This window comes from Haemaphysalis longicornis, unplaced genomic scaffold, assembly GCF_048455015.1.
Source record: "Haemaphysalis longicornis isolate Haplotype H1 unplaced genomic scaffold, Haemaphysalis longicornis Haplotype H1 scaffold_6, whole genome shotgun sequence".
In the NCBI taxonomy this organism is placed as follows: domain Eukaryota; kingdom Metazoa; phylum Arthropoda; class Arachnida; order Ixodida; family Ixodidae; genus Haemaphysalis; species Haemaphysalis longicornis.
Window position 1 is genome coordinate 156867826 of NW_027526407.1, and position 27767 is coordinate 156895592.

The window sequence follows — 27767 nt, forward strand, 5'->3', positions numbered from 1 at the left end:
CAACGTGTCGCTCGCTTGATACTTGCTGCATTCCTCCAAAGATAACTGACGGAGGCGGGACTGAAATAGTGCAAGAACATATTAATTGTGCGGTAGACAAATAGCGAACGGAAAACCGACATTTTCGGATGGTGCAGCCAATATTTTACTGATGTTTTTTCTCTCTGGAGGGTTTAGTGGGAAAAAAATTGCGTGCACATTTTTTTTTGTTCAGGCGCTCACTTCTACCATTACTTTCCAAAATATCGCGTGCTTGTACATTTCAGAAGATTATAGAAAAAAAAAAGGATAAGCAGCTGAGGGGTCCGCTACGCTGTCCGGGCGCTTTTACAGTACAGTCCTCAATTTTAAAAGTGGGTACCGGTGCACAGTGCGAACAGTGGAGACAAAACAAGGCCGAAATGCAGAGGGGACAGAGGGGCATGCCCCACTCAGACAATTTCGGAGCCCGTGATCCAAGTAGATAAGCACGCAAAGACGGAGTCAGCCTGCGGCAGCACAAGTGATTTTCCTGCGGTTTTATCAGCGACGGACCAAGACAGACAGGCATGGTGAAAAAGAAGAAGGTGTAGGAGCACCGACTGGGGAACGCTAAACAAACTGTCAACTATTTTACATAGTTTCCGAGAAGCAGTGCTGGCCAGCGGACATGAAAGCACGCAGGAAGGCTTCGTGGCGGGGAAGGGAAGGAGAGAGCAGCAGGAGAGTGGCTGTTAGGCCATTTTTCGCTCACGCGTTAGGCAATGTTTATACAGGCGGTGTTGCTCAGAAACAACGCTCAGCTGGGCCCATGGTCTGCTAGGATGTTCCGTCTTAAAGGAGTACTGACACGAAATTTCAAAGCTGAGATAACTATGTAAAACGCTTCCTTTTTATCAGGAGATATCTCCCAGCAAGTTTCAACAGCAACCGTTCAGCGAAACATATTTAAAATCCATTTTAATCTTCGCCCGCACGAGAAAGCCCGGAGCGGGCCGACGTGACATCATCTGCTACGTGCCCCAAACTGCCGACGTCGGGGCTCCCGTGACGAAGCCGACGCGCTGGCTGTGGTTGGCGCGCGCTGCTCGGGCGTGTGTGCACGTCATGGTTCTGGGACTGACGTCATGCTGCCCGGGTCTGTGGGGACGGCGAAGACCTCGGCCGGTCTGGGCGCGCGCGTGCGCTCGCTCGCGCGCGCTTCCAGAGAGGCAGCGATACGGCAAGAATGGTGACGCCATGTCATACATGCTGTCATGGCGGCCGCTCGGCGTTTTTTTGTCGAAACCGAAACTGGCACGAATAAACGACGCCATAAATGAATGTTTACGCTGCGCTCGACCGTCTAATCTGTCATTCTATGATTAGTGGGCTGGTAGGCACGCATAGCAGCGAAAAAAACGTAACATAAAAATTTCGTGTCAGTACTCCTTTAAGGTCGTCACTAGATCTTGGGGGCCTCGCAAATCGGCATTGTTAAGCAGCACAGAGTATTGGAGGTGGTGCTCTCGCACCGCAGGACATGGGACGGCCATGTTGAATTACTGGCAAAAAACTGTCATGCGCATGCGCAGTGGACGCACTGTGCCGATGCCGCCACCTGTTTCCGCTGAACATTAAAGGGGCACTGACACAAAAATTTTGCATCTTGTTTTTTTTGTTGCGATAAGTAGCTAGTGACCTACTTACCACCTGTAGAAACCTCATTTGCTTCAGCGTGCGACGGTTGTTTAATTAGAGGCATTTTCAATGCGGCCAGTCGCAGTTTCGGTTTCAGCGAGTGCAGCGAAACGATGGATTTTGTGGATTTTGTGTGAACAAAGCTGACCACGTGACCGTCGGAGGGATATCACAGAGCAGAGCCGCCGTAACACTGTCGAATCCGCATCGACGGCAGTTTCTGCGAATGCCCCCACGTACTGATCTCGTGAGGCGCTTAATTAAAAAGCGACCGTGGATGTGAGGCAGGCGCTGCGAGTGCAAATGCTACCGCGGCTAAAGAACGACGCGCGACGCTCGAGACGGTGGGTGGCAAGACGCGCGCTGGGAGCAGCCGGCCGGTCTGCCTACAGGTCCGCTTACAGATGTGTTCGGCTCAGCACTGCGGCGGATATTCGAGTGCCGCTCTCGTAAGCGGCGCAGATGACAATTTTTAATGCAACCCGCCATCGCATCATTAACTCCTTTCTCATGTAAGCCACCATGGTCGGGACTTGGGGACAATTTCGTGCAGCGGTAACAAGCTATCACTCGAGCTACCTGCGCCGGCCTGGGCCACTTCGCGGCCGTAGCCGCCGCCAGCACAGCGACCGTGCGGCTAGCTCAGTCAGCTTTCCGTGCCTCCGGTGCGTTTTCGCATCTAATGGTAATAACCAGTAATAGAAACAGAGCGCCTGGAATCGCTGTAGATCTTTGGTAGCGGCCAGCTGCCCGATGAGCTGACGAAATCACGGCGCCTCCGCCGCCAACGATCGGGTCGTTCGTTCTCGAGAGCAGAAGCTCCGCCCTCCGGCCCTCCGATTGGAGCGGCGAGCCAGGCGAGCCGGCAAAAAACGCCGTTAGTGCGGAAGCGGCAAACACAAACTCGTGACGTGTTTGGATGTTGTTTATTTACAATTGCGCGTGGTCCTCTGCTGGCTGCTCGGTTACGTTTCGCACACTTCAAAATTGATTTTAAATATGTTCTAGGCTGTATTCGCCGCTGATATTTTGCAGATGATGTATATGTGTTCCCACCAATCTATCTGCGAAGTTATCTCGCCTTCAAAATTTTGTGTCAGTGCCCCTTTAAGGGGAGATGCTCCTCGAAAACACTTTTTCTTTAGTATTATACCTAAAGTTATGAAACTTTGGTCATAGATTGAGTTTTTAATGCTGATTCCAAATATGTGCTTAGTTCTTATGTAGCTTCATTAGTTTTTGTGTGAGACAGCCCTCAAGAGCAAAATATAGGGTTTTTTGTGCATATCTTTTTTTTCATAATGAATTAAACTTGAAATATGTCATTCACTTTTCCGGTCACACTTTAATTACTGTACTTTAGTTTGGGCCACGACAACCAAGAAAAATATTAACACGTTACTGCTGTTAGAGCTATCAGACGTATAAATAATGTCCCGTATATTCATCCGACTAAGCAATTGTTTGAGCAGCGTCAATATTAGGCAGTTTTATTCCTACGGTCTACCGTCAGTTCACTTTTCAAATGATAAATTTAAGCAATTCTTAACACAATTATGAGGTCTTGATCGACGAATTAGAACTTATAGAACTCGTGGCTCGAGGCAATGGCTCGTTCTACGCCCACGAGCCAATTATCTTTGGCAGCATACAACATTCCAAGCATGTTAAATAAATTACGGGGAATTAGCGGCAATTATGGAACACCAACTCGTGCTTCCTTGCGTAATGCGTTTGTCGGAAATGACTGTTTTTTTTATTCTATTTGCTATATTGTTTATGTAAATATGCGTCAATGGTCTGGTCTGTTCTTTTCCCTGCTCATAGTTATATGACGCCGAACCATTTCGTTCAAGCTCGTGACACAAGTATTTTTATTGTTTTTATTTTCTGTGACATTTATCGGCCTTCTCAAAGGTACTGTCATGCTGCATCCCTTGTTATAACCGCACTGTACTTTCAACAGTCGTCATTGAGCTGCCAGTTTGTCTCCCTAGCCCCGTCAAGCTGTAGCAACAGGTTTCTAGGCAGCGAGGCCATCGACATTGTATTATGTTGAGAAAAAATAAATTTGAGAATTTGAATTTGAACATCATTAGAGAGAAAAATCTACGTTCGCGAACGCTGGTTAGATTTGGCCGACTGTACGTAAGCATATTTAGAGAGCCATAGTTTGTCGTGATGACACAATGATAACGTATACTAAAAATTGTCTAATAACTGACATTTAAAAATATTTGTCATAAAAGCGCAGGAAAGACGACAACGGCGTTTTTAACTCAACAGAAATGACCCATACTTTGCATTAGCGAAAGAGTCAATTACACTTTTTTTCGGGATTAAACACCCCAACGAGGGAAATTCTCCATGATTTGCCAGTAGGCAGCGGAGCCGAATAATTTACCGTCCCTGTGGTCGGACTAGGGACGGCAGAAAAGTTAAACGGGATGCTCAGAACTTTCTTAAATAAGGAAGCGAAAGCCTAGTTGGGGCTTGCGGTGATTGACGGTTGAACGTTCCGTTGAACTCACGCGTCGCTCCCGCGGACCTCTGCCGCTCAGCTTCGCCCATATCCTCCCTGACAGCGGTTGCGACTAGCGGCAATTCGAGCTGCTCTATCTTCTTCCGCCGAGGCGTACTTTCTCGGTCTTCCGCGTCTATAGCCTGGTGCGTGGTCACTCATGTGGCGATGTATAACGAAGCTCTAAGCCGACGTGTCGGCGTGTACGAGGCGCGTACGGAGGTTCCGGTCTGTCGGCCTTCCTTAGAACCCTCCTCCGGCGCTGCCGTTTCCCTGCCTCCCAACTTTTAAGTGCGATGCACTTTATAAGCGACCCTGAATCCGCCGTCCGCATTGCTCCTCCTCCTCTCCCCTAGCAACGGCGCGAGGAGCGGAGAGGAGCGTCTGTAGCAACGGCGCAGCGACGTCACACCCCACGTGACCCGCGCGCGCTCCGCCTCCCGCGCCGTGGCTGCGCGCGCCCGCGCCGGCTCCCGCACCGCTCCTCGCGCCGTGACGTCACACTCCCACGTGACCGCGCGCTGGCGACTTTGCGTCTGCTCCCCCTCTCCTCGCGCCGTGACGTCACATGCTCTGCAGCTGGCGCGCCTCTCCCCCCGTTAGGTTTGCTCTCACCCTCGGCGCGCGCCTCTCCCCTCGCCTGACAGCTCCCCCTCGCCGGTACTGCGCCTCTCAAGGCGATGGCAGAATTACTACGCCGTGTACTCTCGGCGCAAGAAATGCATTCGCACTTCCTCACGATTCCCTTCGGGGAGGTGGGGGCAATTTTTCCCTCTAACTCACCTCTGCACCACCGAACGCCACCTCGAATCATGGAGATCTAAGGCCTTGAAAGCAACGTGAAGTCTTAAAGGAGTATACCGACGCGGAATTTTCGTGCTACGTTTTATTCGCTGTTATGGGTGCCTACTTGTCACTAATCATGGAATGGCACATTAGATGGTCGGTCGCCGCGGAAATAAATAATGGTTTACAGCCTCGTTTATTCATGTCAGTTTCGCTTTCGACAATGCGGATCGATGCAAGTCGTTCGCTCAATTGAAACTCGGCCACGACACGATTTCTGCCTGGAATAATGTACCTTTACTCTGCTAGTTTGTAGACTGTATCAAGCTTAGTAGAGTCTATGAAATACAAGTTGCTCCACACAAGAGCACACGCGATGCTTCGCTGACTGGTACGCTAGTAGAAAAATTTAAAGCCAATTAAATGCGGGAGAAGAATAAGTGAAGTTAATATAGGCATACTAAGGAATCAGAATCAACGAAACTTTTATTGTAAATGAGTAAATGAGATGATGATGAGTAAATGCAAGGTGCGGAAAGCACATCATGCGCTGGGTGAACTACCTCAGCGTTCAGCAGCACGACATCACATTTGCGATCGCTTTTCTGCCTAAGGAATGCCGTCGCTAGAGTTTAGATATTTGTGGGAATCGGGGGGCGCTTACTGCAAGAGCGTTAATCAAGAAATAGTTATCTAAGCGTCTGAGAATGCTGAAACTGAAAAAAAAAATACAGGCTATATGATATATACCTTATATATTCCTCCTTGACAGCGCTATGTTTATGGCAGAGTGGTCTGTAGCACAGGCTAAGGTGTTTTGCAATTCGCAAGTTCCAATCCCCGTTAGCGCATGTGAGTTTTTCTTTTTTTTTCTGAAGTTGAAATTTTTTGTTTTTGGGTATATGAGGTTTTCTGTGCTGACTTCACCATTTTGCGCTGAAACCTTCATTGCTCCACGAGCGAGTTCGCAAAATGCGTGCAGACTGACACTGACACGCTGGCGAGTTCTCGTTGGCGTAGTGTTGAAATAAGCGCCTCCTGCTTGCGGGAAGAGTGCCGAGTCAGCCGACTGTCGGCCTGGAGCGAACACGGCTCTTACGACACACTGCAGGCACGACTCCAAAGGTGGGGTCAGAGCACCTCGCAGTTGAGCGTCTCCGGCGGCGCGCACGAGGTCGCGGGTTCGATTCCCGGCCGCGGCGGCCACTTTTCTGATGGAGGCAAAAAGCAAAAACGCCCGTGTGTACGAGATTTCGGCGCACGTTAAAGATCCCCAGGTGGTCAAAATTAATCCGGAGCCCTCCACTATACGGCGCGCCTTATCGCCTGCGCTGCATCAGCGAAACCCTACAATCAATCAATCTCCGGCAGCGCGGAGGGCGTTTAGACACTGCGTGCGCCTCGGCTACAACTACGATTCTAAGACGTGCTGGCATTCTTATCTGTCGCATTTTACAGCCCACAAAATGCTGAAGCGTGGTATGTCGATTCCTGAGATATCGAGAATGCCGCGCCAACGATAACGTCGGATGCCAAGCATGTTGTTTCGCAGAACCGAAACCGAAACTTGTTTGAATGCTAGCCTTCGACATCTTCCAATCACCTCGCATCTCGAATGTGCGTCACTGCTGCTGCTTGTTTTGTTGATTGATTGTAGGGTTTAACACGCCGACGCAACGCAGGTGATGAGGCGCGCCGTAGTGGAGGGCTCCAGGTTAATTTTGACCACCTGGGGATCTTTAACGTGCGCCGAAATCTCGTACACACGGGCGTTTTTGCATTTCGCCTCCGCGGCCGCCGTGTCCGGGAATCGAACCCGCGACCTCGTTCTCAGCAGCGCAACGCTTTAGCCACTGAGCCACCGCGGCGGGTTGCTGTTGTTTGTTGCAGCCGCCGCAAATGTCCCATGGTATATTTTTAAAGCGCAGATCACTTATTTGCTCGCCTTGTCGTCTTAGCTCGTTAACGGTCGATGCGACTCAGGCGGCGCAGCGAGGTAACGGACCCAGGTGGAGCCTTCTATACCGGCGTCAGGGAGACACACTGAGGCTTCCAAAACCACGCGGTTAAAATATAGTCATAACCGTTCGAACCTTGTGAACCTCTGGCGCTTGTCATACATCTCCCCGTTATTTAGCACAAAGAAAACTGCAGGTACATTTCAGGCAAAAGCTGCGTATATAACCGGCAGCCCCCGCGTTCATAGGAGCGCTTGTTGGGTTGGTTTTTACGATATTAAGAGAAAAAAAGCGGCCGCGCAAATACGTCATGACGCGTTAGAAATGACGCAGAAAGGCTCCAGCCGCGCAAGAAAAACATGGCGCGTTGGAAATGCCACAGAAAGGCTCCAGCCACGCAGGAAAAAAAAAGATAGCGCGTTCGAAGTAACGCAAAACAGCTACGGCATACGAAATTAAAGCAAGCGCAAGATGGACTGAACTCCCGCTGGCGCAGTTTCAGGCAGGGGGCGCGCGAGCACTGCGAAGGCGGGAAATTTGAAATGCATTGGGTAGCAGCAGTGAGCGGATAACGGCGCTGCAGCCCATTATGACGAATCACTGCTCTGCTCTTCTGACAGCTTCCACAATGAATGGAACGTCTTTAATTTTTTCTTTCAGGCTTTATAAATTAAAAACTGCTTTATCAACCGGATAAACGATGAAAAGTGCGCTTATTTGAGCCAGTCTATGGAATGCAAACAAAAACATAATTGTGACAAATTCACTTGAGTGTTCTTTTAAAAGGCCCATGAAGGCAAACTACAAGTTCAGCTCATTAAAAAGACTATTTTGTCCCTGTGACAAAAATACCTAGTTTTGTCGCCTAAGTCAAACAAATAATCGAGATATTAAAGAATACGTATTCAACAGAAACGATTCCCTAGCCACTTTCGGGCAATGTTTCTATGACTAATGACTCTAACTGAGCACAAAAAACGGGACCAGGGAAGACAACACACACAACGAAGTTTTCAACTAAATTTGTTATCATTTACAGGCTCTGTCACATGAATTTTGGGGGCACACATGCGCACGGGGACTTAGCATGCACGTTACACGATGGGTTACTGACGAAGAATGAAGGAAGGAAGTTACTGGGTTACTGGCGAAGAATGAGCTCAGTAGCGTGTGCTCTGTCGTTCGAAAGAAGCTCGAACAACAGCCCCAAGGTACAGTACGTCGTACGCGCCGTTTTGTTGAATGCAAGAAAAACGTCGTGTACCGTATCCCGATGACGTGCGGTCATGTGAATGTAGGGCAAACTAGACGCTGTGTTGACATCAGAATAAGAGAGCATCCGTCGAGCCTCCAAGGCCGCCCCTTCACTCACTTAGCCCTCCATTGCGCAAAATGTGGTTGCACACCATGTTTCGATGACACAGATATTTTATATTCCCCTCTAGAAACAGGTGCCAAGAGAATTGGTAGAAGCCTTAAAGATTTCTTCTCACAAAGATGACTGTTTCAGTAACCTATCGCTGGTCTTACTAGATAAAGAGATTAACCTGCTAGAGCCGCACATGTAACGTGTATGCGGAGTCCCCGTGCGCATGTGTGCCCCCATATCAAGAGTCATGTGATAGAGCCTGCATATGTGTGTTTTTTTCTGATAATAAATTTACTTGAAACCTGCGTTATGTGTGTTCTCTTCCGTGGTCCCGTTTTTGTATGTGTGTGTGTGCGCGCAGTTCCAGTCATAAACCATTTTCAACTAGCCCGGCTTTCCACAGGTCTCCTCGATTTCGCTGCAGTTTGTGCACTAGTTCACAAAAGTGTCGTGCAAGTGCAGCGCCAGTTCTTTCAGTGAGAGTGCAGCCTTACACTAGCGCTTTCAGTGCAGCGGCCGAATCGAGGGCAAAAGTGCACAAACGCCGGCTGCTGCGGTCCGTGTATGCGCGCTGGCGTTTTTTTGTTTTTTAAAGCAAAGCTTTCTACCTCTACCCCCCAAGGGTTCTTTCGCGACCGTTGGTGTCACCAGAAAACTCCAGACAACAAATAAAAGAATTTACTGGCACCGCCGGGAATCGAACCTGGAACTAATAGACTAACAAAGCGAGAGCCCGTTGTCTTACCGATTTAGCTACGAGCCCACGCGAACACGGGAAGACAAATGGTGTACTGACCAAGCACATCTACGGGTTTACGCTGAATGCCACGTGAAAGCGTCACATGACCACTCACGCCCGTCTAGCGGTCCTGTGCGCACCTTGCTCATGTGCTAAGAGTTACAAAAATTAAGGGAAGCTCACACCAATCCATGGAATCTCACTTTTAGTACGCCAATGTGCTAAAGCCTGTGGCCTCCAGTGTTCAGGTAAAAAATCACAGCTCCTTGTCGTCCGCCCTCTCGCCAAACCAAGCAATACATTCAAATACTCCTTCATGGCCAGGCCTTCACTCCAAACCCCAGCATGAAGATCCTGGGCCTACATTTCCAGGCCAACACCAAGGGTGACGTCTCCTTGCAGCGCCTCAAAAACAGCATTAATCTAATCATGCACATGATCAGGCGAGTTGCCACCAAGAAGCTAGGCCTAAAAGAATCCGGTACCTTTAGATTAATTGAAGCTTTTGTCCTCTCGAGAGTTACTTACGGCAAACCCCTATCTTCTTCTCGACAAGGAAGACATAGAGATGCTTTATATAATGATTAGAAAGGCGGTCGAGCAGGCCATTGGTCTTCCCATGAGTGCGTCCACACTAAGGCTGCTTAGCACGGGCTCCACAACACGGTGGAAGAGCTGATAGAAGGCCATCTTTCTAACCAGAAGGTCCGACTCAGAACTGCGGTGGGTAACCGCATGCTTCACCAGATTGGCTGGGCAGCCCAGAATGTCACTCCGCTTGACGTACTCCCAGACTATTGGCGACTAAAACTAAAGATGCTCCCTTTGCTTAGAAATATGAACCCCTCACATGACGAGGGCCAACGAAAAGCATGGGCTCAAGCGCTAAACACCACCATCGGGGCTCATGCAGTTATCTACACAGACTTCTACAAACATCGAGGGCAGCAACACGCCATCATCGTGGCTACCTCCAGAACCAACCTCCTTGCGTGTACCTCGCTTAGGACCGAACAAATGACGGCAGCAGAAGAGGCAGCCATCACCTTGGCTCTCACTCAACCAGTGGTTCGGAGGGTAGTCACCGATTCCCAGCAAGCCTACTGGAATTACCAGTCGGGTTGGGTGTCCTGACCTGCACTGTGCGTGCTAAAAAACCACTCCCCAAACGGTTCCATTCAGCTCATGAAGGGCAACTAATACGCCCAACGGTTCCATTCAATGAAGGGCAACTAATACGCCCACCCAACAAGCCTGCGCTTTTACCTCCCGTGCTATGGAGCTGCACGAGGACAGTCACCCGCTTGCCATGTTCAGGGAGATAATCCAGCATTATCGCCTTCTGAGACAGACCGTACCTTCACCTTACCCTGACCTTTCCGTCTCGTCGCCTCCGTCCGCGGCGCAGAGACGGAGAAGTGAGATCGTCTAACACCGGGTTGGAGCTTACTTTGATTTTATAAAAAAAAGTTTCCACTCTTGTGCTGCACCAATACAACTCAACCAAACACCGTTCATGCATCATGCATTGATTTAACCTTACCAAGAATATCTCATTGAAGTAATAAATGGTGTGGTTAAGTGCATTTCACTTCTCTCTGGTTTTACTATTTGTAGAGCGATGTGAGTGATTTTAAGTGACGTCGCATGAGTAATCGTTATGGGTGCCGTTTACAGCTTTGCTTTCCAACCACATTCACAGGGTGGATTGGCGCGATTTTTTTGTTTTTTCGAAATGGCGTCACCCTGCACTCACCTTCTGTTTTGTTCACAAATGCACTATCTTGTTGCACGAGACAACCATTCTCGTCTAAAACGGCAAACGCTGTCGTTTCTACTCCGTTTACTGACACAAGTATCATGCTGGAGCCGTCTGCTACGATGCGCACCAAAAAACGCGCCAAAGCAAACTACACCTTGAACGAGAGAACTCGCACAGAGGCTAGTGCAGTAGTGTAGGAGGACTCGTGTAGCACAGCGTCAAATCGAGGGCCGAAGTGCAGGTGGCGCTAGCTGCACTGGCAAATCGAGTGCGAGAGTGCTGCACCGCCCAAACTGGTGCAGAAAGTGTAGCCAAATCGAGGAGACCACACAATGCTTTTAAGTGCGAATGCACTTTATAAGCGACCCCAAACCATCCACCGCCGGCGTCGGCGGCGTCGGCGTCCGCAGTGCGTCGGCGTCCGCGGCGTCGGCGTCCGCAAGAAGAAACAGCATCCGGCGCCAGGTTTCGATCCGAGGACTTTGCGGGCCGCAGCCCGACGCTCTACCGAATAAGCCACGGACGGGACGCTGATATTGTCAGTAACGCGCCTTATATCTTTAACGAATTCAAACTACGTCGTCAGCGGCGTGCGTTGGCGACTCAGCGGCGTTATAGCGGCTTGATAACTGCGTGGTGTACACGTGATACTACAAACCCGATGGAAGAGATGGAAGAGAAGGCGGCGAGGCGGTGGGCTGCGGGGGCAGAGCGCAAGCGCCGCAAGCGGGCCGGCAACCGTGCATTCGCACTTTCACATTCTCCCCCTCGGGGAAATGCGGGGGAATTTTTTCTATGACGTCACGGAACCTGGTGGCCGCAGACCTATAGGCCACCGATAAAGAGCATGACAGGGTTTCTCTCGCCGTCGGCAGGGGCGTACCTGATCCTGTACCTGGGCTTCGTGTACCTGGTGGGCCTGCCGCTGTACCTGCTGGAGGCGAGCATGGGCCAGTTCAGCTCGTGCGGGCCCCTGCACGTGTTCGCCTGCTTCCCGCTGGGTCGGGGCCTGGGCCTGAGCATGTGCCTGCTGGCCGCGCTGCGCCTGCTCGACGCCGCCCTGGTGCTGGCCCAGGGCACGCTCTACTGGGGCGCCTCCTTCACCACGCGCATGCCCTGGATGCTGTGCGACGTCGCCTGGGGCGCCCAGCCGCACTCCTGCTACGTGCGCTCCACCGGCATTGTGAGTGAGCGCCCCCGTCCACGCGTGCAGGCCTGGGGAAGTCGACAGGCTTACATGTACGCGAAGACAGTGAGGTTATGCACACAATGAGGTGGTAACTGTTGATGTCGGTGGCTTAATTAACTAAAATTGAATAATTAACTTTCTAGCGGCTGCAGTAAGCAGGCATGTTTGCATGGAAGAGTAAGACGGAATCTTGTTTCTACGCAGTATTATTTGGCAGAATTCTTCGGGCGCATTCGTACTCCGAGATATCGAACTGCAAAGTTTAATTTCCGTTCGCATGATTACGCATGCTAGACAGTGAATACGGGCGTAAAGCTCCTCACTTTTGTGACGTGCCTGCCGTGTGCGGTGTTTAGTTTGACAACGGGGTGTAGGCATTGACAAGTGATAACTGGCGCCCTTTCAGTCTTGGCTGGCGTTATTGCAGTCTGCAGTAGGCGGAACCGCTATCAAAACACAGAACAAAAGGGAGGAGCTTTGCGCTGGTCGTCACTGCCTAGCATGCGTAATCATGTGAACGGCAATTAAATTTTGCAGTTAAATGTCTCGGAGTACGAATGCGCTAGAAGAATTCTGCCAAATAAAACTGCGTAGAAACACGATTGCGTCTAACTTCTCAATACAAACATGTCTGCTTACTGCAGCCACTAAAAATTTAATTATTCAATTTTAGTTAATCAAGCTACCAACGTCAATAATTACCACCTTATTCTATGTCCCCCTGCGCGCATAAACTCACTGTAGAGGTGGTTTTTCCTGCAAAGCTGAGCGCCTAATTTAAAAAAAAAACTGTCGACTTAATTTTGATCGCCCTGTATAGTATAGAAGGAATGTACGGCAACACTGAAATCACGAGAGAGAAGACTTCCTTTGTTATCATTGCTGAGCGCACCACCTAAGAATGGGATCCGGCTTCGCCATAGGTCGACAAAACAGAAGAAACTCACTCAAACTCAATCACAATTTTTATTCCTACAAGCTTTCCTCACTCAAACACAGACCCAAAAAGCTCGTCCGCATTCAAAATCACTCGTGCTCACTCATCACGGAGTCATTTGTAATCGTACTCACTTGTAATCAGACTTATTAGTCCTCACGAGCAGTCTTACTCAATGTACTCACTCGTACTCAATTCGTCTGTACTCGTACTAAATCTTCACTTGTACACGTATACGTACTCAACTGACTCGCACAAGCCTTTATTCACTCGTACTCAACCTGTATTCATATTTATTCGTATTCAAAAGTTTTTCTACAAATTTGTTCTCGCAATGAACCCCTTGCATTCACGCATGGTACTAGGTTTATGCACTTGACTAAGCCATAGCAAGAGGGCCAGAGAAAGCTTCCAGTCAGTACCAGTTGGTACTGCTGGTTCCCTTTTCCCCATTTTGCCTAAATTAAACAGGCAAAAGCATTTCTGGCTAACGATTCTGAAGCCCGAGGAAGAGTGGCTTCAGCTTGCATTGTGCATGCAAGCAGCCTCCCGCGTTCTCCCTTCGAACAATTTGAACAAAGTGGAGCGAAGCCACGCGTGCTTGCCCGGGCTTTCGAGAGCGGCAACACGGACGAGGAGGAAAAGTAGAGAGCCGCAGTTTTCCCTTTTAACTCTTCTTTAGGAGCCGACGCGAAACTCGTGAGGCTCGTGCACACACGTCGCCACTCGAGTGCGTGATCAAACCCCAAAGTTTATACACGCGAGTACAGTATCCGCGAGTACTGTACTTACAAGTACTGTACTTTATTCGCGAGTACATGTGCTCACGTGTGTACTCGCCAATCATGATACTCACTTTTTTTCCGGGGCTGTACCCATAATCGTACTCACTTTTTTGGTTGGGTCTGCACTCGCTCATCATTGTGCTCACTCGTGAGTTGTAGTACAAATGAGTGCACTCATGAGGAGTACCTTGACCTGTATTCATCACGCACGGCCCTGGCGGCGCCTTCCTCCAGCCAGACGACCGCAAAATGTACTTCGGGGATGGAGCTGAGCAGCGCGACCTCCTGCTGCCCGTAATTGCTGATTCGTGGCTACTGGGCTGCGGTTCGATATTACAGGCCCAAGCCATGTGTGCAGCAGCTGATAGCCCGCACTGTGTGCAGATGTCCTTCTATCTATACTGTCACAAAACTTTGAAAAAGATCGCCCATGGGGCACGGATGAAGGAACTCAAACCGCAAACATAAGCGTGGATTCACTCGTTAATTGTGTATTTGCTCCGGTGCAAAATGGCGGATGGTACGCTGCATTCGCCCACTCTCTAGCAAAAAGATACATGCTCGTGGAAGCAAGCGCGCCGTAAGTCCTCATGTTTATAAACTGTATTTGTATTGAGCAATAGACAAGAACAGTGCGCGTTTTAGACAACCAATAGACAAGAACAGATCAGCGGTTTTGGAGCGCACGGCGTTATGGGCGGAGTGTATAGCAGTCGTCACACCATTTCGGAAGGCGGCAGAATACATTGATGCCTTCGCACAGCCTACAAAGCGGTGCCTTTGAACGCGAGCACGTGGGTGACCAAATTGCGCCATCAAAGAAGCTACGAAGAAACACCCACTAGTGAACATTGGCCACGTTTTCTTTCACTTCTGTCATTTCGGGTTGCATCTTAGACACTTAGCGTACGTTCGCTTTTTTTGCAGTTTAGCGTATCCTCTTTCACATTATAGGGTTGAATGCGCCGAAGCTCCCCCTGAGTCATGAGGCACGCCATAGTGGAGGGCTCGGGATTAATTTTGAGCACCTACACAAGCGCCTTCCTTTGCACGCCGGCATATACGTTGTGCCTGGTGCACGGTTCTCTGCAGCGCCTGTGCGGGCCGCTGCTGACGGCCTTGCTGGGCGGGGACGTGGAACGCGTGCACGGGCAGGGCGAAGTGAGCCAGACGAGCGCGGTGCCCATGGAGCTGGCCAACGGCAGCATGCGCCAGATACACTACGACGACTACCTGGAGCACCTGCACGGATGCGTCACCGCCAACCAGTCGTCCGCCGAGCAGTACTACCAGTGAGCCTCTCTTCGCAGCCAAGCTATTTAGCAAGTCGGAATTTTTCCTGTCCGCGGTACCTCGCGACTGCCGCCCGCGGTTAACAAAACCAAGCAAATGCCTAGCGCTCGTGCGCACGTGCGTTCCTCGCGACGACCGCCCAGCGTCCCTTGCGCGCTTTTGTCAAGCCAAGCAATACCCACTTAGGGTGATTTGGCAAGGTAGACTAAAAAATCTCCAGCGTTCGCGAAAGGCACGAGAAAGGCACGTCAAAGCGTACGTCCCTCAAAGGTGATGTCCAATGATTAACGTATACAAAAAAATGAAACAAGCTCCCGCTTTCAGCAACAAAGATGGAATAAGGGCCGTTGCGGCAGCGAACGAAATCGGCTGCAATCGTGGACTTAAACCGTGGTGATGGCCGTGAAGGTTGCGTACAGCTTCGCCTTCTTCAAGTCATACACGTTAATGTGAGCTTCCTCCATTTTTTCTCCCACTCCTCAAGGGACTCCGCACCACTTCGTGCCTGGAAGCGCTGTCCAGCTGGTAGCGTGATTTGCGCGCCCCAGCCCTCACTTTCTGCGTTGGGGTGTTCTTCAGAGCGGCCATCGAAGGCGTTCACTCCTGCAGCTGAAAGCATGCCAACCAATAGCTCCGACGTCACTCTAATGACGTCATTCGAGCACTGAACAACGCCAACACCGGAACAGAGAGGAAAATATTTTGGGCGAGTTTCTGGGTTATCTGACGGACATATAGCAGTATAATTTTTGGCTGAGGAATACTTCAAGTAGCGGATGCACTTGTTGCCCACGTTTCGAAAACCTTTCAAATTTAGAAGAAAGTTGGAAAACGTGTTGCGGGGTTTCTCAAGTGTCACCCCATCTCCCTGCTCTCGTCTGCTCGGAAGGGCTGAAAGGAAAACACGCGTTATGTTCGCGGGGCTTCCTGCTTTATTCATTGACGCGCGCACGAGCAGAGGCCGCAAGAAGCGATGTTGGCTCTGTTGTCGTAGAGTGCCTCGGGCGCTGGCATCGAGGTACCCTATGTTGCCGCGCCTGCATTTGCGCTCTCGCTGCCGTGCTTCCAGCTGCATGACGTAATAGAGTAAAATAGCGCATGGAGGGAACTACACGAGTCAGATGACAAGGTCTGCAAAGTCGTCTTGTTCCATTACTGCGCTGTCTTGCCTTCTCAAATCGAACAACAACCGGCCCGCTTCCCTATCGCCCTGCACGACATTTTGCGCGCAACGAGGCAAACGCAGTCATTGCACTGGCTCGTTCCCACACACTGGCGCCGTGCTTTCTTTTAGACTGGAGTCAGGCCCTCATGAAAATGTTTACCGAGATTTAATAAACTTGTTATAGACATTGCTCAAAAGAATCCTATAAACATTTTGCCAACATTCTATAGAATATTTCTATTGAGTTTCCATTACAAATTGGCCACCGCGTTTCAATTAAAAGTCTATAGAGCCAAGTCAGTAGGCCTTATCGGTTCTTAATGTAGTTTCTTATGAGTTTCTTATGGGGTTTTTATATAATATATTCAATAGGTTTTCTATGCAAGTCTTACTGAGTACAGTCGCAACAGCCTGTTGCGTGGAAATCAGGTTTAAATACAGTTTCTGACGGATTTTTCTTAAATTTGTGGCAATTAATTTTTTTATAAAATTCCTATTGAGTATAGTCGTAACATCGTGATGCGTGTAAATAAAGTTTGAATAGACTTTTTGAAAAGTTTTTATTAAATTTGCCGGGATTAGCTTTCTTAAAATTATTATTGAGCGTGGTCGTATCAACCTGTTGCGTTTGAGTCAGCTTTGAATACAGTTTCTGTCGGGTTTCTATTAAATTTATCTCAATTAGATTTCTATAAAATTCTTATTGTGCCCAGTCATCACAACCTGTTGCATATGAGCTAGGTCTGAACAGAATGTCTGATGAGTTTTTATTAAATTTATCTCTATTGCCTTTCTATAAAATTCTTATTCAGTGTAGTCGTAATATCCTGTTGCCTGTGAGTCAGGTTTTCTGGCAAGTATTAGCAGAGGAGCTTTGCAGGGGCTCGAACTCTCCGTCGCTGATGTCCGCCATCCCAGGCGCCACCACTCCCAAGTGCTCCCAAGACGAAGTGACGGGACGTCCATCGCGCGATCTCGATTGATGAGGCGGGGCAGGCGGCGCTATAGCACCCCACATATATGCACCGATAAGCTACCAGACCTCCGTGGGTAGGCTATAGAAACGCAATACAGAGTCTATTGAAACTCAACATAATGAAGGTAATAAGATTCTTGCTGCGTGTTCGTTATAAAAAGTTTATTGCCTGTCTAATGACCACAGTCCACACATTCAGAGTTCAAACGACTTTATAGAAAGGCAATACAAAGTTTGTTAAAACTCGATATAGTGAAGGCAATAAAATTCATGTTGCATTTTTGCAATAAAAAGTTGATTGATTTTATATTGGCCGCATTTTTAAGATGGGAGATTTGGTTCACTCTATACAAACGCAATATGAAGTGTATTAAAACTCAATGTCTTGAAGGCAATAAAATGTTGGTTGAGGTTTTGCAATACAAAGTTTGTTGACTTTTTAGCGAGCGCAGTCTATAAACGATGAGTTTTAATTGACTTTTTATTGACTCAATAGAAACACAATAGGGGGTTTATTAAAACTCAACGTCCGTTTTCATGAGGGGGGGTAGGTAACGTTTTGAGGCGGAGGGCGAAGTTGCATGAAGCGGACACGGACGGCCAATCACGGGGAAAGGCGTGGGGGAGAGAAAGCTTTGCAGGCAAAGAGAAACAATTCAGCGAATTGACGATGATGTACGAAACTGGTATAAAAATCGTGTTTATTTTCAGCACGCATGTCACAGGGTTGCAATTTACATACGTAGGTATAACAAAAAAAAAGAACTCTTTCGATACGGCTTTTGATGATGAACATACCTATCGAAAACATTTATATCAAAGTTGCTTACCGACAGACGGGTTCCCCGGCTGGTGGGGAAAGCAAATTTCTGAATAATCTGAGGTCAAATCTGCCATGTCGGCTTTCAGACAGGAAGTGGCAAATGTAGGGGGGAAAGGGGGGTTCGGGTGTCGTGCTGGCGGCCGCATAATACTTCCCCCTGGGCTGCGGATGGCCGACCCCTGCTCTGTGTAACTCCTGCAGGGAACTAGGAGTTGCGCGACCATCCGCCGCTTTGTAATCCGAGTTGGTACGGTAGAGCCGCCCGTCGGGCGTGCATAATCCACGCCGCCGCGGTCCAGGCGCCCAAGCGAGGTGCACACCGCAAGCGCTCGTTCTTTCGCCCTCAGTCTTCATACGACTCAATCCGCGTTCTATATTCAATTTGTAACATCAAGTACTTACCTCGTTTATAACAATACACTTGTTGCACCGAACATACGTGAACGGCAGGAACGCTGTGCGACATCTCGTTTTGAGACGGGGGTGATATTTTAACAGTGGAGCTGTTGTTACTGGCCGTAAGTTCGGGGTTCGTGCGCGCCGAAAACTCCCCGCGAGGAACGTTATCGCGTAGGCGTCGCGCAGCTGTCGCATTACCCACTCTACAACGGAAAGACACCTGATAGCGGCGCCGCAGCCCTCGAGAGAAGCGTGCGCATGCGCCCAGAATCAGAGGGGAGCCCTTCGCGCGGGAGCTCGCGTCGTCGTGCGGAAGCGCTCATTATCGTATACAAGAGACCTCGCGCGCAACGTCTCCGCAGCTCTCGGCATGGCGCAGCTGCGGATAGTTCGCATGGCCGAGGAATAGGCCACCAACGGAAAGGCAGGGGGTGCTACTGAAACTAACTACCGTAATTACCCGATTCTAACGCGCCCCCGATTCTAACGCGCACCCGATTTTCCTGGCAAAAAAACCGAAAAACTTGAACTTCCGATTGTAACGCGCACGGAACTTTGTGCGCAAGAATAACGAATGCGAGAGAAAAGGGCGATTTATTTCTCGAAGTAATCTCACTCATCTCACTCCTTGTCGCTCTCCGCTGACTACAACATCTCGTCCTTGGTGCTGTCAAGCGCGTTTGCGATGCCACACTTCTGAACGAACGTTCAACGATGGTCGATGGGATCGTGGCCCACGCCTCGCACGCCCATCCCGCGAGCTTCTCCAGAGGCGCACGGTTCAGCCGACCGCTCGTTTCGAACGCGTGAGAGCCGCTGCTGCCATTGCTGTTATCCAGCGCGCGAGTGGAACGATTTCACGGTTTGTGTGAACGCCGATAGAAAAGCCTAGGCGCCTATGCTTCCTGCGTCCGAAAACTCGTTGCTAAAAGCTTTGGCGCCATCTTGAGATGGCCATGGCGATGGGTGGGACGAAATTCCCGCTGTTTCGGCAGTTTCGGTTTCGTATCCGATTCTAACGCGCATGCGATTTTTCGACCTATTTTTCCAGAAAAAAGTGCGCGTTAGAATCGGGTAAGTACGGTATGTGTCCGGCAATGCTCACCTACAACAGCTTCGCGATTTGAATGAATGAATTTGAATTTTATTGGCGTAGCAGCCAAATTTGGCTATAATGCGCCAGACACAAGGTAATATATTTTGAACACACTACGGCAAAAGTCTCATGTACAAATTATGTAAAGTGGTAAAATCAAAGTTTCTCTAAAATCTTGATGGCACTCAAAATTTTAAAAACTGTTTCCAAGGGAACCAGGGGTTCATCGCCTAGCAGTAAAGCAGGGTGCAATGGAATATGAAATTTATAAAAAATGAGAAAAAAATTTACGACGCTTGTTTTCATAACTAGGACACTCGATAAGTATGTGTATTGCTGTAAGGCGCTTCCCACGTTGCTCACATTCTGGAGGGTCTTCTCCCAGCAATAGGAAGTTGTGGGTCAAGCGCGTGTGCCCAATTCTTAGGCGACAGAACACCACCTCTACAAATCTTTCTTTGTGTCTGCAGCTCTGCCACTCTCTCAGGTGCGGCTTCACAAGGTGGAGCTTGTTTTCATTCAGCTCTGTCCATTCCGACTGCCACTTCTACGTTATTGATAATTTTAGTCTCCGTCTGTAATCCTGGTAAGGTAAACTAGTTTCCGTCACCTCGAGCTCTTTTGTCTGGGCTGCGAGGGCATCTGCCTTTTCATTGCCGACAATTCCTACATGACTCGGTACCCAACAGAAACTCACGTCTAAGTGATTTTTGCCACAGTCCATTATTTGGTTAAGCACTTGTTGGACAAGTGGATTTTTGGTTTTGTTTCCTGAACACAGGGCTGCTAGCGCGCTGAGAGAGTCAGAGAAGATGATTGACTGTGGTGTCCTTTCAGTGCATACTTTGTTTAAAACGAGCTGTATGGCATGCAGTTCGGCAGTGAAGATACTAGCGTCAGGTCTGAGCCATTGGCATTCTTCATAATAAGGTCCAATTGCAGCTGCTCCCACATGCCTTTCTCCTTTGGAACCATCCGTGAAGTAAGTAGCACATCCGGCATACCTGAACTGGATATCTAAGAACTCTTGCTGCAGTAGTTCCTTGGGAGTGTTGCGCTTATTGTACTTCAGCAAGGAAAAGTCACATTGTGGCTTGCGGTATTCCCATGGAGCATAACCGGTAATGTGGGTGACCAGCATGGTATCATCTACATAAAAGTCAAGGTCTTCATTAAGAATGCGATACCTGAAAAACATGGTTGGAATAGTCCGAGGCCTGTTGGTAAAGAGAGTTTCAAAGTGAGGTTTCAGAAACAGCTGTCGACAAGGGTGAGTTGTGCAGGAAATAATTCTCATTATGTACATGTTTCCGAGGAGTACTCTCCGTTTGTTAAGTGACCATTGATTGGTTTCTGCATACAGGCTTTGTACCGGAGATGTCCGGAAAGCTCCGGTGCTTATTCTCAAGCCACAGTGGTGAACGGTGTCGAGCGCTTTGAGTGCAGATTCGCGACCAGATCCATAGGTAAAGCAGCCATAATCCAACTTGGAACTAATTAGACTGTTGCACAGCCGCAAAAGGCAGGTACAATCTGAGCCCCACGTTCTGTAGGATAAATGTTTTAAAACATTCATTGACTTCAGACATTTGTGTTTTAGATAATTAACATGGCTTTTAAATGTTAACTTTTGGTCAAATATTAAACCAAGGAATTTGTGATCAGTTCGAACAGGGATTTGGGCCGATTTTATGTGCAGCTGAGGATCTAACACAATTCCTCGGTACAGACTGAAAGGCACACAGACTGTTTTTTCTGCACAAAAGTTGTATCCATTTTCCTCGGCCCACTGCACTAGACGGTTGATGCCAATTTGCAGTTGCCTTTCGCAGGATGCTAAGTTGCACGAGGAAAAGCTGATCTGAATATCGTCCGCATAAAGCGAATACATCAAAGATTTCGGTATTACACGTGCGACTGAGTTTAGCTTGATTAGGAACAAGGTAACACTAAGAACACCTCCCTGAGGTACACCATTTTCCTGAGTGTACTCATCCGATAATACTGTTCCAAATTTCACTCGAAAGGAGCGATTGGAAAGGTAACTTTTCAGCATCCCAAGCATTCTGCCTTTTACACCATAACCCTGCAGATCTAGCATTATACCATGTTTCCATGTGGTGTCATAAGCCTTTGACAAGTCGAAAAATACGGAGACACAGTGTTGTCGTTGAACAAAGGACTCCATAATTTTCCTTTCTAAACGGAGAAGGTGGTCAGTTGTTGAGTGCCTTGCACGGAAACCAAACTGAAGGGTATCAATAACGTCATTTTCTTCCAGAAAGTGAGTGAGCCGCTTGTTGACCATCCGTTCAAAACATTACCCAAGGCAGCTTGTCAAGGGAATTGGCCTGTAGCTTGCTGGTTCACTACGGTCTTTACCTGGCTTTAGTAGTGGCAGCATAATGGTTTCCTGCCACGCTACTGGAAAGTAGGCTTCAAACCATATTTTATTGAAGAAATGTAGTATGACTTTTAAGGTTCTTGGGGTCAGATGTCTTAACATTTCATAATGTATTCGGTCTGGTCCTGCAGCCCGACTGCTTCCCTGAGCAATCGCCAGAAGTAGTTCAGCCATTGAGAAAGGTGCATTATATGCTTCTTCATTACTCAAGTTTATCCTAATTATACTTTTTTCAGCCCGTTCTTTATACCTGAGGAATGATTCAGAGTACTGGGCTGAACTGGACACTTTGGTAAAATATTCGGCTAGAATGTTTGCCTGCTCGGCAAGGCCTTTGTTACCATCAAAAAGTGGCATGGTAAATGCACTGTAAGTTCCACTCACTTTCCTGACCCTATCCCAGACGGTTTTTGAGCTTACGTTACTACTTATGGAACTTACAAAGTCCTGCCATGAAGCCTTTTTCGACTGCCGTCTTATCTTGCGTGCCTCTGCTCTGAGTCGTTTGAAGTTTATTAGACATTCGACAATGGGGTAGCGTCTGAAACGGGACCATGCGCAGTTTTGCTTCCTACGGGCGTCCCTGCAATCAGAGTTCCACCACGGCTTTGACCTCCTGGGGAGTGTCCCGGAGGACTCGGGAATAGACTCTTTTGCAGCTTCCAAAAGCCGTGAAGTTATTAGGCTGCAAGCTTCATCTGCACTCAAATCTTGTATTTCGTGCAATTCGATTTCACATGCTTGTTCAAACAGAGACCAGTTGGCCTCCTCCAACTTCCACCTTTTGGTGCACTATGGTAGCATGGGTACCGCCGGTGTTGAGTCCAGAAAAACTGGGTAGTGGTCACTCCCGAGAGGGTTTTGAAGTGTTGACCAAGTGAAAAAGGCACTTAGGGATGGCGTTGCAAGAGAGATGTCGATGCATGATTCGGTGCGGGTTGATGAGCGGTTTGAATCTGTAAGTGGGACTCCCATTATTGAATAAATGCAATGGAGTTGCCAACACTACAGCCTCGATAAGTCGGCCTCGTGTGTCACTTCTAGCACATCCCCACAGTACATTGTGCGCGTTGAGATCCCCCAGCAACAGGAAAGGCTCAGGTAACTCATCTATGAGTCTGAACAGATCATTCTGGGTCACTGAAAAGGTTGGTGGAATATATAAGGAGCAAATCGTGAGGGCTATTCCAATGTGTGTTCTTATGGCTACTGCCTCCAAAGTGGTTTGAAGCTTCAGTTCATTGGTTGGGATCGACTGGGGAGTGACGATTGCCACTCCTCCAGAAGATACAAGCGAATTTGTCCTGTCTTTGCGGTAAAGATTGTGTTTCCTGAATGGATTATTGTGGATAGAAGACAAATGAGTTTCCTGCAGACAGATAATAGACGGTTGGGACTTCTCCAACAATTAGTGAATATCATCTATGTTGCGCAATAGCCCACGACAGTTCCACTATATGATTCGCACCATACCGGTCTTTTCGGGTTTGCTCTCCTGTATTCAAGGAGGTGTGGGTGGGGTTACGTCCATCTCCTCCTCTGCCTCTTTTCCACTACCTCCTGTTGGACGCTTAGGCTTTCCGCGGCCCTTCGGTACCCTTTGAGGGTCGGGGGGTTCCCCAGGCCGTTGTCGCGCAGGAGCCGCACCTGCGACAGTGCCACTTCTCGGTGGCGCCTTCTGGGGCATATCGACCGTCCCCCGAGAAGAGGGGGTCGATCGTGCATCCAGGGCAGAACCCGCTGAGTTGCGTGTTAGCCCCGAAGCCTCCTCCACCCCATCAACAGCCGGTACAACGGCTTCTGGCCCGTCCTTTGTAGAGGGCTGCGAGACGGAGCAGTCCGCTGAGTGGTCCACTCTATCCACTTGCGTGGACCGAGTCAGTGCCGGGTGTTGGGGCAGCCCAGCCTCTGGGAAGAGCGGGGGCCGTACCGCCGACACCAGGTCCCTTAGTTCGACCTGCGTGCCTACAGACACCATAGTTGGCGCCGGCCCCCGCCGCACCACCTCCACAAAAGTTCCTTTTTGCTGGAAACTAAGCCTCCTCTTAGCCTCGGGGTATGACACATTCTGTGTGGTTTTGATCGTCATGACTTCTTTTTCATTCTTCCAGACCGGACAGGATCTTGAGTATGCCCCATGGTTACCAGAACAGTTAACTCACTGGGGTTCTTTTTCGCACCTTTCGTTCTCATGCGCTTTTCCTCCACATCTAGCGCATGTGGGTTTGCCGCGACATGATTCAGACCCGTGCCCAAACCGGTGGCACTGAAAGCATCGCCTAGGGTTTGGGATGTAGGGCCGCACTTTGCAACGCAGATAGGCTGCAGTCACTGAGTATGGTGGTGTGGTCGAATTGAATGTCAAGATTACATGCTTGGTCTTCATTTCCTCTCCATTTTTCCTGATCAATATTCTACGTGATGCGATCACTCCTTGTTCCGCCAGTTCTCTCTCAATCTCCGCGTCGGAGCAGTGGAATAGCTCGGACTCGGAGACCACGCCTTTAGAGAAGTTCAGTGAGCGGTGTGTTGTCACTGTGACATTCGTGTCTTCGATTTTTGAAAGCTCCATGATTTTTGCACTTTGTTCTCCGGTGTGCACTTCTACCAGCACGTCACCATTCTGGAGTTTCCTGGCATTGTAGTTCTTCCCTGCTAGTTGACTGATCGCCTTGGCTATTGCAAAGGGGGATTTCGTCTGCATGGGTTCTTCGACTCCTTGAATAACAAAGAATCGTGCGAAGTTGTCACTGTTTTTTTGCGGGATGTACTGTGCAGTCACTTCGGTCCGGGCCGTTTTCAGGGACCGATCAAGAGATGTTTTACTTTTAGCCATGAATTTAGCTGCTGATTCAGTGGCCACGCTGGCCGCCCACCACGGAGCCCAACCAGGGGAGCGTGCAGGTAGTCACGCTAGCCATACGTGGCCACTATAACTTCATGTAAAACAGTCTAGGTAGGCTATTTTGCCCAAAGTTAACCCTTGCCGCCTGAGGGTAAAAGAGAAAAAAACAGGAAAAGAGTAGGTGATACGACAGGCATGGAAAGATGACAGGACAGAAAAAGAGAGAGTGAGGGAGATAGGAAAAGGCGACTGGCTGCTTTCCCCAGGGCGGGTCAATCCTGGGGTACCGTCTGCAGGAAGCAGGGGCCAAAGCGGCGTGTTGCCGCCACCAGGGGGCTGTAAAGGTCCAAAACAACCCTGGCTTTGGCTCAGCCACCAGGATGCCCTTTTCCCTGGACACGGCTAAGCCTCGCACAGCCGGGGCGTGGGTGGGTCCAACCCACATGGGCTCGGGGTCCGCGGTGTCGCCACTACCGTCACCTTGAATAGACAAGGTGCCCCTGCGGGCAGCTTCGCTATTTAAGTCTTGCTTATGAGTGCAAGCTTCCCTAGATTTTTTTAATTCTAAACAACGAAGCAAGTGTTAGAACAGCTTTTACTATAACATATGGCTGGAGTAAAGTGCTACCGATGTGCCAACTTTGAACGCGAACAAATAAACCCACGTTTTTCCGCAGGAATTGTTTGTATCATAGCTTCGGCACTCGAACTATATACACGTCACGATAAACAGAAGTCTACCCCATGTTATTAGTAGAAATTAAGAAGACGAAATGGACGTGGGCAGGGCATGTAATGCGAAGGCAAGATAACCGCTGGTCATTAAGGGTAACAGAGTGGATCCCTAGAGAAGGCAAGCGTTGCAGGGGGCGGCAGAAAGTTAGATGGGCAGATGAGATCAAGAAGTTTGCGGGGATGAATTGGTCACAGTTGGCACAGGACCGAGGCAATTGGAGAATAATGGGAGAGGCCTTTGCCCTGCAGTGGGCGTAGATAGGCTGGTGATGATGATGACCCCATGTATTTCACGACAGGCAACACTGCACCCAAAAACGTGTTTGTTTCCGGCTCCGAACGTTTCCGTGCACGGTTGAGCGTCGCGGCCACTGGTCGCGGCCACGGAGCATGATAAAGAGGAGCGCCGACTGTGGCCCAGAAAAAATCATTTGCGAGGGACGATAATTCGCGGCGCCACCGGGCGCCCAGCTTTCACTTTGCTTTCTTCCTCTTTCGCTCCCCTGTTGTCGTTGTGCCTTTGTACGTTGCTCTCCCCTTGCTCGCTATTCGCAGCAGCTTGTTTCCCTTCGCCACGACATCTGTCTTCTAACATCTGAAACTCTGCGCGCGATCACGAGACGCGCGCGGAATCTAAATAGCCGTGTGCGGCCGCAATGAGCGGCGAGGTAACCACACACCGCCACTTATGTGACCACTGCTTATACTCTAACAGGTAACGCTTAGTCTGGAATAATCAAGGCGGAGTGAAAAATATCGACATAACCCAGGAGATCTAAGGTAAAATCGTACGACGACGATTTCGAAAGAACCACACAACAAATGAGCCAGAGTAATATCGCACACTGCAACATGCAATCTAGTTTGATTCGGCTTACCGTAAAGCTATAGAGCGCAAAAATTGCTCTTTCTTGGTCGCCCGCTATTCTGCCGCGCGCTTAGCGATTTACGCTTCTTCTGCCCACAAACAACGTTTACGTCAGCAGTCGACATAGGCGTGCGGCAATGATGCATATTTCCACAAACGAGATTTATGACTGCCGCCTTGCCATGAAAATAGCTGTCAGTGTCATTACGCGATGAAAGAACTCTGTCTGTAGAGTAATAACTCGGACTTGGCCGGTGACAGGCTCATTCCCGAATCGACTAGAAAATTTTTCGTTATGTCTAATGCCTGTTGAAGCGCCTGCTCTACCTCAGTGTCGGACCCTCCCATGCACCACACGGTGATATCGTCCGCGTAGAGAACATGGTTGGTCCCGCGCACCGTGGCCAGTCGCTCCGAAAGGCCCTTCATGACAATATTGAAGAGAAGTGGAGAGATACTGCACCCTGTGGGGTGCCTCTCGCTCCCAAGGTAAATTCCTCAGATTTAATTTGACTGATTTGGATGGTAGCCCTGCGAACCCTGAGAAAGGAGCTAACATATGCGTGGAAACGTTGTCCCAGGCCCATATCCGAGATCGCCTCAGGCACAAATTTGTGCGAGATATTATCAAAAGCTTTAGCCAGGTCCAGCGCGAGTACGCCTCCAGTATCCCTGGTGTAGTTGTCAATAATTTGTTTATTGAGAAGGAGCGTGACGTCCTGTGTGGATAGTGCAGGTCCAAATCCTACCACATTGTGGGAAAACAGCACCTGGCTTTCTGTGTATCGGGAAACCCGAGTGTGAATCGCATATTCAGCCACCTCACCCACACAGCACGTAAGCGATGCTGTCCGGCGTTAGAGGTTTGCCTGTCTTTGGGATGAGGACCACCGAGGCCGCCTTCCAGGAATCTGGAACGAGTCCGATCTCCCTGATTTTGTTGGCTTCCTCAGTTAACTTCGCAATAGTTTTTCCGTCCAAGTTACGTAAGAGCTTATTTGAGATTCCATCCGGGCCCGGCACAGAGCGCCCGTTGAGCTCGAGTATGACGCCCCAGATTTCGGCTTCAGTGAAAGGTGCGTCCAGCTCCTCCACCGTTCCCCCCCGGTAACGAGGATAATCCGCGTCACCGGAAGGGCCCAGAGGAAGATATCTGTCCGCTAACCCCTGCAGGAGGGCCTTTCCGGACACCCCCTTTGCCTTTTGGCTGTGAACGATTCTGTCGATAGCCTATCTCTGATTACCCTTGGACTGAGACTCATCAAGTAATTGTTTGAGGAGGTTCCATTCGCCCCCCACTCTCATCTGTCCGTTAACCGAAGCCCATACTTCGTTCCACTGCTGTTTGGACAGTTCGATAGAGTGGGCCTCAATCTCGCGATTGGGCTCCGCAATTTTCTTGCGTAGTCAGCGATTGAGCCTTGCGTTCTACATCGGGCTAGGATGGAATTCTTGGAC

At 49.3% G+C, this 27767-nt stretch overlaps 1 protein-coding gene across 1 annotated transcript in view; it reads left to right on the top strand.

Moving 5' to 3' along the window:
* Positions 1 to 11619: 11619 nt before the first annotated feature.
* LOC144142018 (sodium-dependent proline transporter-like) overlaps positions 11620 to 27767 on the top strand; it is a 94588-nt gene continuing 78440 nt past the window's right edge. The window contains exons 1-2 of the mRNA XM_077673448.1: positions 11620 to 11977; positions 14798 to 14997. Of these exons, the coding sequence (XP_077529574.1) occupies positions 11642 to 11977; positions 14798 to 14997 (536 nt within the window). The 5' untranslated portion in view covers positions 11620 to 11641. The remainder of the gene's footprint in view (positions 11978 to 14797; positions 14998 to 27767) is intronic.